This window comes from Mastigoproctus giganteus, chromosome 3 (genome assembly GCF_048544385.1).
Source record: "Mastigoproctus giganteus isolate SK-2022 chromosome 3, ASM4854438v1, whole genome shotgun sequence".
Taxonomy (NCBI): Eukaryota; Metazoa; Arthropoda; class Arachnida; order Uropygi; family Thelyphonidae; genus Mastigoproctus; species Mastigoproctus giganteus.
Window position 1 is genome coordinate 41867874 of NC_143577.1, and position 20222 is coordinate 41888095.

The 20222-nt window shown below is 38.8% G+C and overlaps 1 protein-coding gene across 1 annotated transcript in view; it reads right to left on the minus strand.

The window, feature by feature from the left end:
- Positions 1-20222, minus strand: part of LOC150087903 (hemicentin-1-like) — a 1496027-nt gene that overhangs the window by 914745 nt on the left and 561060 nt on the right. The window contains exon 33 of the mRNA XM_090369959.1: positions 9551-9832. Coding sequence (XP_090226085.1) covers positions 9551-9832 — 282 coding nt within the window. The remainder of the gene's footprint in view (positions 1-9550; positions 9833-20222) is intronic.

Genomic DNA, 20222 nt, shown 5'->3' on the forward strand with positions numbered 1-20222 from the left:
CGTCTATATAGTGTATACCGTGAGAAGTGTGGGCTATAATTTGATGATAAATAAGTTTCCTGTAGACAAATACATGCAGGATCATGCTGGTGCATTAGGTATTTTAGTTCATCAAGATTGCTTCTTAGTCCTCTACAATTCCATTGGATAATTTTCTGCATTACTTGGGTTTAGGTTAGATGGATTGGTCTGATCGTTTGTTTTTCCCTCGATCCTGTTTATATTTCTCTCGTTTTGAAAAGATTGGGCGAGTAATATCCATCTCATCATCAGCATGAAGCATGAGAACAGCATCATCATTGTCTAATTTCTCATCGATTTCCATGGTTCGTTCAGTTGGTTTATTTTGTGTACGTTGAACATCTTTCTCCTTTAATAATGTGCCTGTGTTTGGAACGTCTTGTTGTGGCTTGGATGGCTTTATATTAGTAGAATTTGATGGACTCTTTGTCTTTGTTGCTGTTAGTGTCTCACCATCCGCAAGGATGGATCTAGCCCATTGAATAAGAGATAATTTAGGAGGAATAGTAATATAAGTCTGTGTAGCAAATTCTTTAGTGTTTTTGACTGCATTGGAATATGTTTTGGTAGGCATCACATTTAATATCTGTTTACGTGCCTCTTGGTAAGATACATTTTTCTCTACCTTGTACTTCATTATTTTCTTTCCCGTTTTCCATAATTCGCAAGTTCTAGAATATGCGGGGTGAGTACCCTGACAATTGGGACACTTTGGCGTTGCTGCTGTACATTCAGTTTGGGAATGGTCTGATGAGCCACACAGGGGACAGATTGTCTTACCTTGGCATGCTGTTTGAGAATGACCATACTTCTGGCATTTAAAGCATCTAAGTGGATTTGGTATATAGGGTCGGATCTTACAGGAAAGGTAGCCAGCTTTTACTGATTCTGGGAGATTCGGACTGCTGAAGGTAAGGATAACATTTCTTGTGGGTGTAAGGACACCATCTTGTTTCGTCATAATTCTCTTAGCACCGACAACACGTTGTGCTTTCAGTTCTTCGGCGATTTCTTCCTCAGAAACATTAAGGAGGTCCCATTCCGAGATGACTCCCTTTGAGGTGTTTAAACTTCTGTGCGGGGTTACTGAAATGGGAAGGCCTCCGAAGGTCGTTTGCTTCAGGAGTTGTCTAGAATGACTGGGATGGGAAGTCTCTATAAGAAGATCTCCTGAGCGAAGGCGTTTGACAATTTTGGGAGTACCTGCTACAGCCTCTATGCTTTTTTGCACAAGAAATGGCGATAAGCTACTAAGAGGTTTCGTTGATAAAGAGTGTATAATTAGAAAAGCAGGTATGTCATGTGAAGAATCATCTTTTTTAATTCTTTTTGCTTGAGATGACTCAAGTTCATGCGAGCACGTAGGCTCTACAGTTGGTGATATTAATGGATCCATATTTGCTCCTTTTCGCCCTGAGTATTAGATTAATACTCAGACTACCAGCCCCGCCACGTGGAGGCAGGAGCGGTGCCACCAGTGACCAAGCGATAAGAGATTAGTGGTTAGTGTGTTAGAGAAATTGGTTATATATATATAAATATAAAAGAAAGGGTCTTTCCTTCCTTGATATGAAGCTTAGTTCTTTATTTAGAAAAAGCCAAAATTAAATAATTTTATAAATAAAGAGGGTTTTAACAATCTCTACAATCTGTCGCTTAGAGAAAATACGCTTTCAAATCACTTTGGAAATATCGCTATGATCACTCGCTTGGCACTCGGGGCCAGGAAGGGAGCAGGGGTTATGCTATTAGTTAAGAAATACATAAAATCCAAGGAAGTGAAGCCAGTCGACATCGCTGGACAGTGCAGTGTCGAGTCAGTTTGGTGTGACATAAGCATTGGGAGATCAAAATTGAGAGTAGGAGTGTGCTATAGGCCTAATGACTCTGATGAGTATAATAAGAAACTGTACAGGGAAATAGAGTGGGCCATTAAATCAGAGTGTCTTATAATGGGGGATTTTAATTTCCCAGATATTGACTGGAATTTGGGGGCTGGTCACTCAGACACTAGCAAGGCATTTGTGGATTTATTGGATGATTGTTTTCTACATCAGCATGTTCGGGAGGCAACTAGAGGGACGAATACTCTTGATTTGATTATCAGCAGTGATTCTTCATGCATTAAGAATCTGCAGATAAATGAACCACTAGGTGGCAGTGATCACAGTGTGCTGAAGTGGGATTTACTCAAAGAGGTAACTACCATTAGGGGTAAAGGTAAGGGTTATTGCTTTCGTAAAGGCAACTACGATGGACTGAGACAGTATTTAAATTCTATACAGTGGGACCAACTAATGATGTTACCAACAGCAAATGCAAAATGGGAAGCATTCAGAGAACTTATCTTGGAAGCTACTAGGCTTTACGTACCAACTAAGAAATATTGTTCAAGGTTTAGGCCTAAATGGATGTCAGATGAACTGATGAGGCATATGGCAGAGAAGAAACATGCATGGGATACATACAAATTAACACATGACACAGAAGCCTATGATAGACACAAGTTGATCTGTAACCAAGTTACAAAGGAGGTTAGGCAGGCGAAGGCAGATTACGAGAAATCTTTGGCAAGGGATGCAAAGAAAAAACAGCAAAGAGTTCTTTACTTATGTAAACTCTAGAAGGAAGGGGATGAATCAGATTGGTCCACTTCATATCGATGGGTCAACTGTTGATGATCCTGCTCAGGTAGCTAACAAACTAAATGAATATTTTGCATCCACATTCACACATGAGGAGTTATTTAGCAAGGGGAAAGCCAGAGATTTATTCAACTCTAGCAGTAAGCTAGAGAATCTTGTAATAACTGAGAATAAAGTGGAGGAGAAATTGTTGAAGTTCAACATAAGAAAGGCACCTGGGGTGGATGGGATCTATCCAGTTATATTAAAGGAGGCAGCAAAGGAAGTAAGCAAACCCTTATCCATAATTATAAGAGCTTCCTTGGACTCAGAGCAGGTACCCAGAGACTGGAGAAGTGCAAATGTGACATCAATTCACAAAGGAGAATCAAAGGCTGACACAAGTAATTATAGACCTGTGAGTTTAACTTCTGTTCTGGGAAAATTAATGGAGGCACTAGTTAAAGAAGCACTGCAGGATCATTTAGACAAGACTTCAGTTATAGCTCGGACACAGCATGGTTTTGTTAAGGGGAAGTCTTGCCTGACCAATTTGATTGGATACTATGATGCAGTCACAAAGGAACTGGATGCAGGGAATAACTTTGATATTATATACTTGGATCTTAGAAAGGCTTTTGATACTGTTGCACATGGAAAACTGCTGCACAAATTGGAGCAGTGTGACATTGGAGGCAAATTCCTGCTGTGGATAAAGGGGTGGCTGAGGGGGAGAAGACAGAGAGTGGTAATCAATGGACACTGCTCGTCGTGGACTAATGTTATTAGTGGAGTCCCTCAGGGCTCAGTGTTGGGTCCATTATTGTTTTCTGTATTCATAAATGATATTGATGATGGTATATCAAGCTTAATGTCGAAGTTTGCAGATGATACAAAGGTAGGCAGGGTTGTCAAGGACACTACTGACACTATGCTGCTGCAACAGGATCTGGAAAGGTTGAGCAGATGGGCTGAGAGGTGGCAAATGAAGTTTAACATTGACAAATGTAAAGTACTACACATGGGAAACAGCAACCCCAGGGCAACGTATCAACTCTGTGGTACTACACTGACAGTGGTAGAGAATGAAGGGGACTTGGGGGTGGTTGTGCAGGCAGATATGAAGTTCTCTGAGCAGTGCAGATGGGCTGCAAGAGTAGCTCATGGTATACTGTGAATGATATATAGGAATTTTTCTAACAGGGATAAGGAGGTGATTATTCCCTTGTATAAGGCAATGGTCAGGCCACACCTAGAGTACTGTATACAGGTCTGGAGGCCTCATTTCAAGAAGGATGTAGAGCTGCTGGAACGAGTACAGAGAACGGCAACAAGATTAGTGAATGGAACAAAGGGGTGCTCTTACGAAGAAACGCTTAAGTTTTGCAAATTACAGTTTCTGGAGACTAGGCACCAGCAAGGTGATCTGATAGAGGTGTATAAAGCCTTGAATAGTTTGAGCATGCTCAATGCTGATGGGATTCTTCCTCTTGCTCAGAATAATCACCTGAGAGGGCATAAATTCAAATTGAGGAAAGACAGTTGTAGGATAGACGTGCAGAAATTTGCCTTTAGCCAGCGGGTGGTTGGTTGGTGGAACAGACTTCCATCCCTTGTCGTGGAATTTGATAGCCTAAATAAGTTTAAGGCTCAGCTGGGCAGGTATTTTGAACGAACAGAGAGGTGAAGTGGAAGTGGTTTTTTTTTTTTTTTTTTTTTTTGGCTGATGCTGTATAAGCTTGCTTTCTTGCATCAAATGCCTCTACCAATGCTAATGCTAATGAATGTTATTCAGTGTTGGCCCAATGTATATGGGTAGAAGTAATCCATAACTCAAACCATTCATTTCTATACATATCATTGATACCGAAGAAGGCATATTAGCATTAGCAGAGACATATGATACACAAAAGCAAGCTTATACAGCATCAGCCAAAAATAAAAAAAAAAAATCAACAAAGAAAAAATCATTCCCATTTCACCCGTAAATTTACTCCAAATGTTTGTCTAGATCTGCTTTTAATTTATTGATGCTGTGAACTTCTACAATGAAAGATGGAAGCCTGTTCCATCAATCAATCACTGACTGACTAAAGGCAAATTTATGCACATCTATTCTACAACTGTCTTTCCTCAATTTGAATTTATGTCCCCTCAGGCGATTAATATGAACAAGAGGAAAGATCCCATCAGCATTGAGTTTGCTCAAACCATTCAAGGCCTTATTCACCTCAGAGTGCCTCACATGTGCCCAATCTCCAGACACTGCAATTTGCAGAACTTAAACCTTTCTTCATAAGAGCATTCTCATCTCCATTCACCGATTTCGCTGCCCTTCTCTGTCTTTGTTCCAACATCTCTACCTCCTTCTAAAATGAGGCCTCCAAACCCCTATACAGTACTCAAGGGTGTGGCCTAACGTATATCATTGACAAGACCCCATGACCTGCTCTGGCACCCTGTCTGCACTACTTATAAAACTTCATATCTGACTACACAATTATACCCGGTTCTTTTTCATTCTCTATCTCCCTGAGTGTACTACTACACAGTTGATATGTTACTCTGGGATTACTGCTATCCATATGCAGTACTTTACATCTGTCAACATTAAACTTCAGTTGCCACCTCTCAGCCGATCTGCTCAACTTTTCTAGATCCTGTTGCAGGAGCATACTGTCATTAGTGACAATAACAACCTTGCGAAATATCGTATCGTCTTTGATGTGGACATTAAACCTGATAAATCTTCATCAATATCATTAATAAATATTGAAAACAACAATGGTCCTAACACCGAACACTGGGGAATTCCACTAATAATATTAGTCCATGAAGAGCAGTGTCCATTGATTACCACTCTCTGTCTTCTACTTCCGCTCGACCATCCCATTATACATAGTAGCAATTTTCCCTTAATGGCATACTGCTCCAATTTGTGCAGTAGTTTTCATGTGCAATAGTATCAAAACCTTTCCTAAGATCCAAGTATATGGTATCAAAATTATTTTTTTAATCCAGTTCCTTTATGACTAGATCATAGTATCCACTCAAATTGTTTAGACAAGATTTCTCCTTAACAAACTCATGCTGTGTCTGAACTATAACTGCAGTCTTGTTTAGATGATCCTGCAGTGCTTCTTTAAGAAGTGCCTCCATTAATTTCCCAAGAACAGAAGTTGTAATTACTCATGTCACTCTTTGATCCTCCCTTGTGAATTGGGGTCATATTTGCACATCTACAGTCCATGAGGACCTCCCCTAAGTCCAAAGAAGCTCTCATAATTATGGTTAAGGGTTTGCTTACTTCCTTCACTGCCTCCTTTAATATAACTTGATAGATCATATCCACACCAGGTGCCTTTCTTATGTTTAACTTTTAGCTCCCTGTTAGAGTTTAGTAAGCTTCTGTCCTCCATGTAGATGCAAAATACTCATTCAGTTTGTCAGCTATCTGAGCCGAATCACCCACGGTCAAACCATTGATATTAAGTGGACCAATCTGATTCATCCCCTTTCTTCTAGAGTTTATATAAATAAAGAATTCTTTGCTGTTTTTCTCTGCATCCTTTGCCAAAGATTTCACATTATCTACCTTTGCCTGCATAACCTGCTTTGTGATTTGATTACAGACCAGCCTATATCTACCACAGACTTTTATATTACCTGATGATTTATTTGCATCCCATGCATTTTTCTTCTCTATCACAAGTCTCATTAGTTCGTCTGTCATCCATTTAGGCCTAAACCTTGAACAATATTTCTTGGTATGAAAAGCCTAGTAGCTTCTATGATTCATTCTTTGAATGCTTCCCATTCAAAATATTTCTTGGTATGAAAAGCCTAGTAGCTTCTATGATTCATTCTTTGAATGCTTCCCATTTAAAATATTTCTTGGTATAAAAAGCCTAGTAGCTTCTATGATTCATTCTTTGAATACTTCCCATTTATAATTTACTGTTGGTAACATCAGGCCTGACCATGCTGTGCACTCTCGCTTCTGACCACTCAGCTACGTCAGGCCTGATGTTACCAACAGTAAATTATAAATGGGAAGTATTCAAAGAATGAATCATAGAAGCTACTAGGCTTTTCATACCAAGAAATATTTTGAATGGTGTGGCCTACTTGAGTGGACCGGGGTTCAAGCTTGTGACTACAGAATACAATAAATATTTGTATTGACGATTTATTGTAAACTACTGACTTGGTTTTCATGCCGGAGTATAAACAGAAAATTTAATCGTCAGTTGGCCCACTATATAGTATTTAAAAACTGTCTCAGACCGCCGTATTGACCTTTACGAAAGCAAAAACCCTTCCCTTTACCCCCTGATGGTCGTATAAGCACACTCTGATCACTGCCACCTAGTGGTTCCTTTATCTGCAGATTTGTAATGTGTGTAGAATCACTACTGATAATCAAATCAAGAGTATTACTCCCTCTGGTTGTCTCTTGAATGTGCCACTGTAGAAAACAATCATCCAATAAATCCACAAGTCTTGCTAGTATGCGAGTGACCAACCACAAGTTCCAGTTAATATCTGGGAAGTTAAAATACCATATTATATGACAATCTGATTTACTGGCCCACTCTATTTTTCTGTACAGTTTTTCATTATATTCATCAGAGTCATCAGGCCTATAATACACTCTTACTCTCAATTTTGCTTTCCCAGTGCTTATGTCACACCAAACTGAACATTGCACTATCCACCCATGTGAACTGGATGCACTTCCTTAAATATTATGTGTTTCTCAGCTAACAGCATAACCCCTCCTCCCTTCCTATCCTGTCTTTCCTTTCTGTATACATTGTACTCCACAAATTCCAATTCTGCATTCCTTATACATGTGTAACACCATGTCTCTGATATCCCAACAACATCTGCCTTTGATATCTTGACCAGCACCTGCAATTCATCAAATTTATTTACTAAACTCCTAGCATTGGTGTACATGCCCCTGTTCTTATTCTTAGCTAGCCCATGTATTTACTTTTTCTGCGATGACTCCAAGGGGTCCCTGAATTCCCCAGCACCGTGTTTTCCAGGCTGCTGCTCATTCCAATAGAGGTAGTACCAAGAATCACTTTCACCCCTACCAGAAACTATTGTTAATCTATTAGTTCGTGTATCCCTCGAAGCTAGCAGTTTTCTGACCCACTTAGCACTGCCTCTATAGTATCAGCAAATATTCTTGCACCCGTTCTATTTAAGTGCATCCCATCCCTCCTGCAGAAGCAATTTCTCCTGTTAACAAGCACAGGCGGCGCTGAGAAAAATTCTAACGATGAGCCTTCCACAATCTCTCCAGGGCCAAATTGATTGACAACGTTCTCATCATATACTCCTCCCTATCGTGTCTAGGCAGAATTGCAGACACTTTCAAATTGAATCCTAACTGAATGTTTTTTCAACCTTGACCAGTTCATGTCAAGTAATTCTGCCATTCTGCTACTTTTAATTTAATTAATGCTAATGCGTATGTACAACAATATCAACTTTTGTGCCCTTAAAAGATATCTGCTCTACAGCGTAATCAACTTTTTCCCCTGGGAGACATATTCTGGTCCTATTCCACCTATCCTTTATGCACATATATATTCCCGATTTCCTGACAATAGAATCACCAACAACAACTACTTCTTATGGGACCAGTGCATTCTCTCTCTTGGGGATTGTCGCTGTGTTGCCTGATGTTCAAGTGCAAACTGTGGCATTGATGTTGGCAGCTGAGAGCTTGATGGGGCCCCCAATTTAAATCCTTTGAGGGCATCTACCCTGTTCTTCAAGCTGTCATAAAGGCTCATTAAAATGCTGAGTTGGCACCTGCCTTCCTCACACTCCTTACATGGAGCACACCAAAGACATCTCCCCCTTGGCAATATCATGTCCCATTTCTGATAGCTCCAGAAATGGAGCTATTATATAATGGAGAACTGGTCCCACTTCTTATGGGACCAGTGCATTCTCTCTCTTGGGGATTGTCGCTGTGTTGCCTGATGTTCAAGTGCAAACTGTGGCATTGATGTTGGCAGCTGAGAGCTTGATGGGGGCCCCCAATTTAAATCCTTTGAGGGCATCTACCCTGTTCTTCAAGCTGTCATAAAGGCTCATTAAAATGCTGAGTTGGCACCTGCCTTCCTCACACTCCTTACATGGAGCACACCAAAGACATCTCCCCCTTGGCAATATCATGTCCCATTTCTGATAGCTCCAGAAATATCAAACAAGCGGTACATTTCAAAAGGCTGTGATTCAGAGGGCAACCACCCCTCTTAGTTCTCCCCCAAGCCACAGCACTCCCACTACCTTGAGCTTTTGCTTTTCTGCTCTGGTCTGAGGCATGATTTCAATTCAATTTCAATACAACTAAAAATATTATATTAAACTTATATCCCAATGCAGTAATAACACTATATATATATATATATATTTCAGTACTGAGTTTTATCTCATACCTAGTTAACGTTATATTAATTCTGTATCTCCTATCAAGCTTAAGTTATATGTATTAAGTTATAACGTTATGTTTGTAAAATCTAAGTAGTTATAAAAGATAATAAATTTAAGTAGTTATAAAAGATAATAAATTTAATTAGTTATAATAGGTAATAAATTGACTTAAACATAATAAATGTAACTATCTGTTGCCACCTATGTGGTTTGAACTTTAGCGCTAGCTATTTGCAATATTATATCTACTCCAAATCACTGAGTATAAAAGCTCTCTGAATATTACTGTTGTATGTTACAGTCTAAGTGACAAGTTAAATTATTAAAACAATAAAATAAAAGTTTGCATTGCAATATTGTTCTCCGTAATGAAACACATTCTATTATAAATAGATTTTATAAAAAATATAAAACTGGAAACATTTAAAAATTCTGACAAATATTACCATGGATGTCAACAGCAAAATGCTTTTCCATTCGACCAACATCATTTTCAGCTATACAAGAAAAATGGCCCTTGTCATTTTGCCTTGTACGAAGTATCTGAAGGTATCTACCATCATCCAAAATTCGTATCATTTTGTTTTTTTTAATATCAACTGGTTTTCCATCTTTCAACCAAATAATTTTTGGATCAGGATGAGCTTCCACATGACAATCAAGTGTTAGAGGCCGATTCTCAGCAATTCTGTATGTTTCTAGTGACTTCCCACTCATCTTTGGTGGAACTAAATCAAAAATATAAACACGTTAGTAAGCGTTTCCAAACAACAAACATTGTATTATGAATTCTAGGTTTGTCTCTATCAAGAATGAAAAGTGAAATCTAAATAAATTACCAGAGTGCAGTCAACACCTATCAAACTATAGAGTCATTGGTCTAACATAAATATTATGTAATACTCTCATGAACAGCTGTTCTTAAAACATTTTAATTATTACTTATGATAACTCTTTGTCCAAATTGCAATATCCCAGATTACAAATACAGGGTCATTATAAAGTCCTTGTGCAGTTTTAAATTTTCATAACTTCTGTTCTATACACAATAGAATCAATCTATAAAACACATTAGAAATGTAATTTAGTTTATCAATGATAAACCACGATCTGGAAGACCAAGGATGGGTTGTTAATAGTGAGAGTTATTTGGAAATGCTGTAGAATTATTTTATTCCTAGACTAACACATTTAGGACTTATAGATGATACAGTGTTTCAGCAAGATGGTGCACCTTGTACTTTGCTCTCAGTGTTAGGCAGTTTCTGAATGAAAATTTTCCTAAGAGATGGATTGGAAGAGTTGGATCAATCTCTTGGCCACAACGTTCACCAGATTTGAGCCCATGGATTTTTTTTTTTTTATGGGAATGTGTTAAGACTATTGTTTATTCAACAAAACCTCGCTCTTTAGACGATCTTTGGACTAGGATAACTAATGTGATTCAGGGTATTACTGAAAATCAACTCTAAAACATAATTGTATCTCAGTTTGTATATGTAATGAAGGTGGATATATTGAGAATTAACAATCCCAAGAATAAATGTATGTAAAACTGTAATGAATTCTTTCCCTTACTTTTTACAGATTGATTTTATCATGTGCAGAATGGATGTTTTTTTTTTTTTTTTTTTTTTTGTTAGTCGTTGGTGCATCGGCTTCTGTGGCCATATTGCACCTCCCAAGGTTTATTGAATTTTCTACTCTGATCCAAGCCCGAGGCGGGATTCGAACCCATAACCTTTGGGTTGCCAGGCAGGTACTTTACCCACCCGGCTAGCCCAGTTAGCATGGAAGTTATGAAAATTTAAAACTGCACAAAGACTTTATAATGACCCTGTAAAAGATTAGCATCAAGATTAGTAATTTTATTATAAAAAATTATACCTTGGATAGGCAAACACATTTTTATTCGTTTTCAATGTACTTGTAATTGCTGTTCTTTTAATAAATGAATTTCAACATTGTACAAGTATTTTTATTTTATGTAAAAGCTCATTGCCCTGAAAGTCTAGCGATGCTTTCATTGCTTCCACCATTTTGGTTATCTACAATATCAAGCCAATATCAAAAAATAAGCAACCTTTCAATGTTTTCCAAATACAGGGTCATGTATTTGGAAATGACTTTTAATGAATTTTTTTTTTTCACATCCAAGTTTTTCCAATGATTCAGTAGTTTAATCGGATATTTGTCATTAACTGTTGTGAAGTCCTTTACTTCTTTCATAAACCACATCTTTCTGTTCTTCTAAACATCTGCACAAATTGTAATGCTTTGTAGTCAATTTTAAAATTGACTACAAAGCATTGTTACCAAATCTATAATTTTTGAAATTAAATAAAATAAATTCTTAAGGAGATTAATATTGTATATATCCAGTAACATAATTATTCTGCTAGAATCTGTATACTGCTGATGAAGGGGTCCATTTTACCCTGAAAGCTACATTTGTTATTAAATATATTACTGGATATATACAATATTAATCTCCTTAAACAATGGAATCCAGTACAACAGGCCCATTTGTATTTAAAACAAATGCTTTTTTAATATATTCTTTTTCTTTAAATAATGGCCATATCTTGTAGCAGTAATAAAGAAATTGATGACAACCTGCAACCAATTCTGATATGGAAAACTGGAGACCAAGCAAGGTAAATGATATTTCATTGAAACATTTTCCCTTCAGTGTTTCAAACTGTGCATTTCTTTTGAATAATTCAAGTATTTAAAAACTGAACCTCAATATTTTCAGCTGTTTCTTAAGGCCAACAAGTCTTGAAATGGTCACCAGGAGGAGCCTGATAATCATGGAGTTTCTGAGAATAGGTAATAACAGTCTTCTCTACTGGGGAAGTGTTGCCTATTCGAGGAGATTTTGAGTGGTGTAAGTTGAAGGAGTTACTGTCCCTTTCATTCTTCTACACCATTTCTTTTCTTCTTCCACTCCTATTATAACTTTCCCTCTACTTTTTTCTTTTCTAAGTCTAATAGGGACAAGTGGATAGTAGACTTATTATCCCACACATATACAAACAAGCCTTGAAACGGTGCCATCTAAGTGGTGGTGGTGCACACTACTAACAGTTTTTTTGTTTAAGAGTTGTCTATGGTGTATTTACACCAATATTATATAGATTATTATACTCTTAAAGATATGATGCCTTGTTGCATTTAATTTCACTTAAATATTATCACATACACCTTCTGGCATCTCTCATATTGTGGGATTATCTTTACAACTGGATTGTCATTTCTGCAATACTAGGGTACCTGCCCACCCACTGATGAAAAGCAAACAAGCCTTGAAACGGTCACCAGGGGGAGCCTAATATTCACAGAGTTTCTGAGAACAGGTAACAACAGTCTTCTCTACTGGGGAAGCGGGGGAAGTGTTGCCTATTTGAGGAATTTATGAGTTTTTGAGTGATGTGAGTTGAAGGAGTTACTGTCCCTTTCATTCTTCTGCACAGTTTCTTTTCTTCTTCCACTCCTACTATAACTTTCCCTCTAATTTTTGCTTTTCTAAGTCTAATAGGGACAAGTGGATAGTAGAGTTATTATCCCACACATATACAAACAAGCCTTGAAATGGTGCCCACTGAGAATAAGTAACAATAAATAATCTTCTCTTTTAGTGAAGCATTACTTATTCAAGGTAGTGCAATACATGGCAACTCATTGTGAAGGAAGAGCATAATACGAGATACAGATAATATGATGCCCATCACAATACTAACATAGTTTTTTTGTTTAAGAGTTGTCTACGATGTGTTTATACCAATATTATATATGTGTACAGATTTGCGAGCCTCATTTCAATGAAGAAGCAAATCTGTTGGAATGGGTGCATAGTGGCATAGTGTTTTGTGGAATGCGCCACCGGTGGTTTCCCACATCTGCACCACAGTACTTTGTGACAAATTTACAGAATCTCTGTAAAAGCCAGAAAAAGTGTGGTGTCTGGTTTGTGACAGAGTACTGCTATGTTCTGTTGTTCTATCTCTGGCTGCTTAGCTGCAGGGCCCCTAAGGGAAGACCATGTTGCCCACCACTGGGAGGTGAGCCAGGCTGCCCATTTTACTCTGGCTGGCCTCTGCCAGGGTTGCCTGAGCTTCCTGATGGATACCAAAATTAAAAAAAATATATATATATATATTAAAAAAAAAAAAAAATAAGAAAAAAATTTTTTTTTTAAAAACAAATAAATAAATAAAAAAGTAAATAAAGTAACAGATTAAAAAAAAAAAAAAAAAAAAGAGAGAGAGAGAGAGAGAGAGAGAGAGAGAGAGGCATAGAAGAAGAGTGAAAGGGTGTGGGTTTAAAAGTCACAGGGGACAGGCGCCACCTGTGTAATTGCCAATGGCATAGTGCCTGAAGATCCCGCACTGTGGTCAGTGCCATCAATCCCGCACCTAGATCTGTGCCAGCAGTATATCCTACCCATTTCGGGTTTGTGATGACTTTTAATGGAATAGGTGCAATAAGATTACCAAGAAATGCAATCAATTCTTATCAAGAAAGGTAAGTGTCTCCACACAGTGCCATTTCCATTGTCTGGAGTCTAGGCACTTGCAAGGAGATCTGACTGAGGTGTTTAAAGCATTGAATGGATTGGGCTAATGGCACCATTGCTCTTGCTCAGTTTCAATGCATACACGAGGGCATAAACTTAAATTGAGGATTGATAATTACATACAGGAGAGATATGTGTAAATTTCCCTTCAGCGAGGATAGTTGACTGTTGAAACAAACTTCCATCTGGCAATGCAGAATGGATAGTTTGGATAAATTAACGGTTATGATAGCCATGTGGGAATGCTGCAGACGGTAGTTTTCTCCTTCCTCAGACTTACATAAACTCTAGAAGGAAGGGGATGAATCAGATTGGTCCACTTGATATCGATGGTTAAACTGTTGATGATCCTGCTCAGGTAGTTAACAAACTAAATGAATTTTGCATCTACATTCACACATGAGGAGTTATTCAGCGAGGGGTAATGCCAGGGGTGTAGTAAACTCTGGCAGTAAGCTATATAATTGCAGGATCATCGAGACAAGACTTCAGTTATAGCTCAGACACAGCATGGGTTTGTTAAGGGGAAGTCTTGCTTGACCAATTTGATTGGAGACTGTGCTGTAGTCACAAAGGAACTGGATGCAAAGAATAACTTGGATATCATATATTGGATCTTAGAAAGGCCTTGGATACTTTTGCACAAATTGGACCCATGTGGCATTGGAGGCAAATTGCTGCTATGGATAAAGGGATGGTTGAGTGGGGGAACACAGAGAGCGGTAATCAATGGGCACCGCTCTTTGTGGAGTAATGTTATTAGCGGAGTCCCTCAGGGTTCAGTGTTGGGTCCATTGCTGTTTTCTGTCTTTATAAATGATACTGATGATGATATATCAGACTTAATATACAAGTTTGCAGATGATACGAGGGTTGGAAGGGTTGTTAATGACACTACTGCAACTGGTCTAGAAAATCTGGGCAAATGGGCTGAGAAGTGGCAACAGAAGTTTAACCTTGACAAATGCAAAGTATTGCAAATGGGTCGAAGTAACCCCAAGAGAAATGTACTAACTGTGTGGTACTACACTTAAGGTGGTAGAAAATTAGCATTAGTAGAGGCATATGATGCAAGAAAGCAAGCTTACGCAGCATCTGCAAAAAAAAAAAAAAAAAAAAACACTCCAATTTCACCCCTCCATTCTTTCGAAATACCTGTCCAGTTGAGCCTTAAATTTATTTGGGCTATCAACTCCCACAAAAAGGGATGGAAGTGTCTGTTCCACCAACCAACTGCTCGCTGGATAAAGGCAAATTTCCGCACATCTATCGTACATCTGTCTTTCCTCAATTTGAAATTATGCCCTCTCATATGATTATTCTGAGCAAGAGGAACAATCCCATTGGCATTGAGTATGTTCAAACCATTCAAGGCTTTATACACCTCTATCAGATCACCTCACCAGTGCCTAGTCTCCAGACACTAATTTGCAAAACTTAAGCCTTTCTTTGTAAGAGCAACCCTTTGTTCCATTCACTAAACTTGTTGATCTTCTCTGTACTCGTTCCAGCAGCTCTACATCCTTCTGGAAATGAGGCCTCCAGACCTGTATACAGTACTCAAGGCGTGGCCTGACCATTGCCTTATACGAGGGGATAATCACCTCCTTATCCCTATTATAAAAATTCCTGTATATCATTGATGAGACACTATGAGCTACTCTTGCAGCCCATCTGCACTGCTCAGAAAACTTCATATCTGCCTGCACAATTACTCGAAGGTCCTTTTCATTCTCTACCACTGTTATTGTAGTACCAGAACAGAACTAATAGCACAGACTGGTCCCCTTCCCAGGGGAGAAGAACATCTGTTCATCATAGAAGAGCAAAACTATAAAGCTTTTATATCTTTCACACAGAAAGCATTCGAAATGCACAGAGCAATGCAAAGAATGGCAATTCAGTCCCCTCCCAGCAATTAAACAATAATCAATAGTAAAATTGCCCAAGTTTCCCACAACGCCCAGACGATGACTTAAAAACTGTTAGGATAGCAGTATTCTGCACCCTGACAGAAACCTGACATAACAAAATTCCCCAGGATTACCCTGCTATGTGTAGGAATCTGGGGCCCAACACCAAATAAGTAACCATGTAGGGGAGGGAGATGTACAGGAAGCCAGGGAAGCGGATTATCTGAAAAATATCACTAAGCTAGTAGCAAGGGGATGCAATGTAGAATGAAAGAAGAATGAATGAATGAGAATGAAAGATAGAATAAATAGGCTGGGCACTGAGTGAACTAGGAATTATGGTAAAAGGGAATAAATGGGACTTTTGGTGAAAGAAAGAATGACCTAGCATGAGGGAAAGAGAGAGTGAATGGGAATGAATGGAAGAGCAAATGTAATTGGCCAAAAGAATACAAAATTAAAAATAACTTACATTACTTTACATATACTCTACCAACAAACATTTACTAACCACATAAACACTATCACTGCATTCTCCCCTGGCCTGCAAAAAAAAAAAAAAAACTTGCGGCTAGGCCTGCACCACAACTGAAGAATAACAGTAAGTTGCGGTGCCCAGAGAGTGCAGTGCAGAAAGTAAGAGTCGAATAAATGAGATGAGAGCTAGAAGAATGAATAAAAGTGTAAGCGTGTGAGAAAAAGAACACAAACCATAAATGCTACAGTTAAGTACACACTGACCCTAGTTTTAATTAGTATTTAAATTTACACTACACATCATTGCATCCCCTCCTGGTGTGTGAGAAAAAGATGAATGGGTTGAGTGAAAAAAAAAATATATATATATATATAAAAAATTTGGAAAAATATTAAAGTAAAAAAAATAGAAAAAAGTATTTAAAAAAAAAGAATAAATAAAAAAAAAAAAAAAAAGAATGCAAGTACAGTGAGAATGCAGTTTAGGAATGAAGTAAATGTGTGTCTCTCCCACCCCCTCGCCTGTTGGGTTCCCCACTGCCAGCTAACATATCCCACCCCCGGAGAGGAATGGACAGCTTGACCTTCATACCGGATTCGACACTGCTTAGACATGACACCGAAGAAGACATTCTGCGGCTTTGCTGCCAACACGCCACTGGTGATCTGAACCGGGTACTCTAACCTGGTTCCCTTTAAAACCCCATCCCCAGGCAGGGGAGGGAGGAGATGGATCTCTGTCTCCTCTCCTCCCTCCCTACCCCCCATACTTCACCTGGTGGGTCTCGTCTCAACTGACCTCTTTAGGATGCCTACTCTATCGTCCCTATTCTTCTATCTGTTTTACCCCCAGTCTTCAGTCTCCCCCCCTCTCTCTCTCACTAAATCAACCGAGTACACACACACGTAACAATGCCGCCAAATTATAATCAACGTCTAAATTCAACTGGTTTTATGTAAACCTCTAAGACAACTAACACTATTAGCTTTTATCTAGTGTATAGCCTCACATGTCTAAATTTAATAACATCAAAATTTTGCCCAACCTATTTGGCCTTTAACACATCTCTTTAGCATTCAATCCCAACCAGCGATTTCCTAACAGCAATCCTATTAAGCATTAATGTCAAATGTAATTTTTTTTTTTAATAGGTCCTAGCCACTGAAATCCCAGGAAACTAGGTGGCAGGACCTGCCACAGCAATTTGTTGTGATACTGGATACACCCGGCTAGCCTCCTCATGGTAGGGTATGGGCAACATCGAGCCCCACTAGGGGCCCGACGTTGCACATAAGCCGGATAAAAAATGGGCACAACATATCACACGGCACAGACACAGCCAACACACTTTCAAGTCTCTGGCTTGAGACTTGAAATTGATATTGAGTATTACAACTCTGATTCATACTATCAGGGTTGACAGTGTACTGTCCTCGATACAGCAAAACACACGCGGAGATGGGAGAAATCTGACACGAATATACCTTATACCTTGTCATTGTATTACCACAGAGTTGATATGTTACTGTGGTGTTACTGCTTCCCATATGTAGTACTTTATACTTGTCAATGTTAAACTTCATTCGCCACCTTTTAGCCCATCTTTTCTAGACCCTGTTGCAGCAGTGTACTGTATTAGTGTCATTAACAACCCTGCCAACTTTTGTATCGTCTGTAAACTTGGACATTAAGCCTGATATACCATCATCAATATCATTTATAAAGACAGACAACAACAATGGACTCATCACTGAACCCTGAGGGACTCCACTAATAACATTAGTCCACAAACAGCAGTGTCCATTGATTACCACTCTGTCTTCTCTAATTCAACCATCCCTTTATCTATAGCAGAAATTGCCTGCAATGCCACACTGCTCCAATTTGTTCAGCAGTTTTCCATCTGCAACAGTATCAAAAAGCTTCCTAAGATTCAAATATATGATATCAAAGTTATTCCCTGCATCCAGTTCCTTCATGACCACATCATAGTATCAATCAAATTGGTTAGACAAGACTTCCCCTTAACAAACCCATGCTGGGTGTGAGCTATAACTGAAGTCTTGTCTAGATGATCCTGCAGTGCTTCTTTAACCAGTATCTCCATTAATTTCCCTGCAACAGAAGTTAAACTAAAAGGTCTATAATTACTTGTGTCGCCCTTTGATCCTGATTTGTGAATTGGGGCCACATTTGCACATCTCCAGTCCATGGGTACCTCACCTGAGTCAAATAATTATGGCTAATTGTTTGCTTACTTCCTTTGTTGCCTCCTTTAATATAACTGGATAGATCCCATCCACCCCAGGTACCTTTCTTATGTTTATCTTGAAAAATTTCTCCTCCACTTTCCTCTGTTATTACAAAATCATCTAACTCACTGCGAGAGTTTAGTTCACATCTGGCATTCTCCTCCCTGAATAACTCCTCATGTGTGAATGTAGATGCAAAATACTCATTTTGTTTGTTATCCACCTGAGCATTATCATCAGCAGTTGAACCATCGATATCCAGTGGTCCAATCTGATTCATCCCCTTCCTTCTCGAGTTTACATGGTAAAGAACTCTTTGCTGTTTTTCTTTGCATCCTTTGCCAAAGATTTCTCATAATCTGCCTTTGCTTGCTTAACCTCCTTTGTGACTTGGTTACAGACCAGCTTATATCTATCGTAAGCTTCCATGTCACCCATTAATTTATATGTATCCCATGGATTTTTCTTCTCTGTCACATATCTCATTAGTTCATCTGACATCCATTTAGGCCTAAACCTTGAACAATATTTCTAAGTTGGTATGTAAAGCCTAGTAGCTTCCAAGATTAATTCTTTGAATGCTTCCCATTTTCAATTTGCTGTTGGTAACATCATCAGTTGGTTCCACTGTATAGAATTTAAATACTGTCTCAGACTTCCGTAGTCACCTTTACGAAAGCAATAACCCTTCCCTTCACCCTTGATGGTAGTTACCTCTTTGAGTAAATCCCACTTCAGTACACTGTGATCACTGCCACCTAGTGGTTCCTTTATCTGAAGATTCTTAATGCATGAAGAATCACTACTGATAATCAGATCAAGTGTATTACTCCCTCTAGTTGCCTCCTAAACATGCCAATGTAGAAAACAATCATCCAATAAATCCACAAAAGCCTTGCTAGTGTATGAGTGACCAACCGACAAATTCCAGTCAATATCGGGGAAATTAAAATCCTCCATTATAAGACTCTCTTATTTACTGGCCCACTCTATTTCCCTGTACAGTTTTTTATTATACTCATCAGAGTCATTAGGCCTATAACACCCTCCTACTCTGAATTTTGATTTCCCAGTGCTTATGTCATACCAAACTGACTCGACTGCACTGTCCAGCAATGTAGACTGGCTGTACCTCATTGGATTTTATGTGTTTCTTAATTAATATCATAATCCCTCCTACCTTCCTATCCTGTCTATCCTTCCTGTACACATCGTACTCCCCAAATTCCAATTCTGCATTCCTTATATCTCTGTGACACCACATCTCTGATATCCCAACAATATCAGCCTTTGATGTTTTGAGCAACAGCTCAAATTCATCAAATTTATTTACCAAACTCCTAACATTGGTGTATATGCAAGTATACATGCGCCTGTTCCTATTCTTAGCTACCCTAACACAGCCCACGTGTTTACTTGTACCACAATGACTCCCAGCAGTCTCTGAAATCCCCTGCATCTTGTTCTCCAGGCTTCTGCTCATTCCAATAGAAGCAGTGCAGGAATCACTTTCACTTCTGCCAGCAGCTATTAAATCTATTAGGCCGTGTATCCCCCAATCTAGTAGTTTTCCGACCCACGTAACACTGCCTCGATAGCATCAGCAAATAGTCTTGCACCCTTTTTATTTAAGTGCATCTCATCCCTGAAGAAGCAGTCTCTCCTATTAACAAGCACAGACCAGGCTGGGAAAAATTCTACCCCTTGAGCCTTCACAATCTCTCCAGGGCCGAATGGATTGACAAGGCTCTCATAAAATACTCCCTCCTATCGTGTCTGGGCAGAATTGCAGACACTTTCAAATTCAACCCTAATTCATGGCTTTTTTTAAACAGTGACCTGTACTTGTTTAGTAATTCCGCTGGTCTCCTACTTTTAATATTATTAGTGCTAATG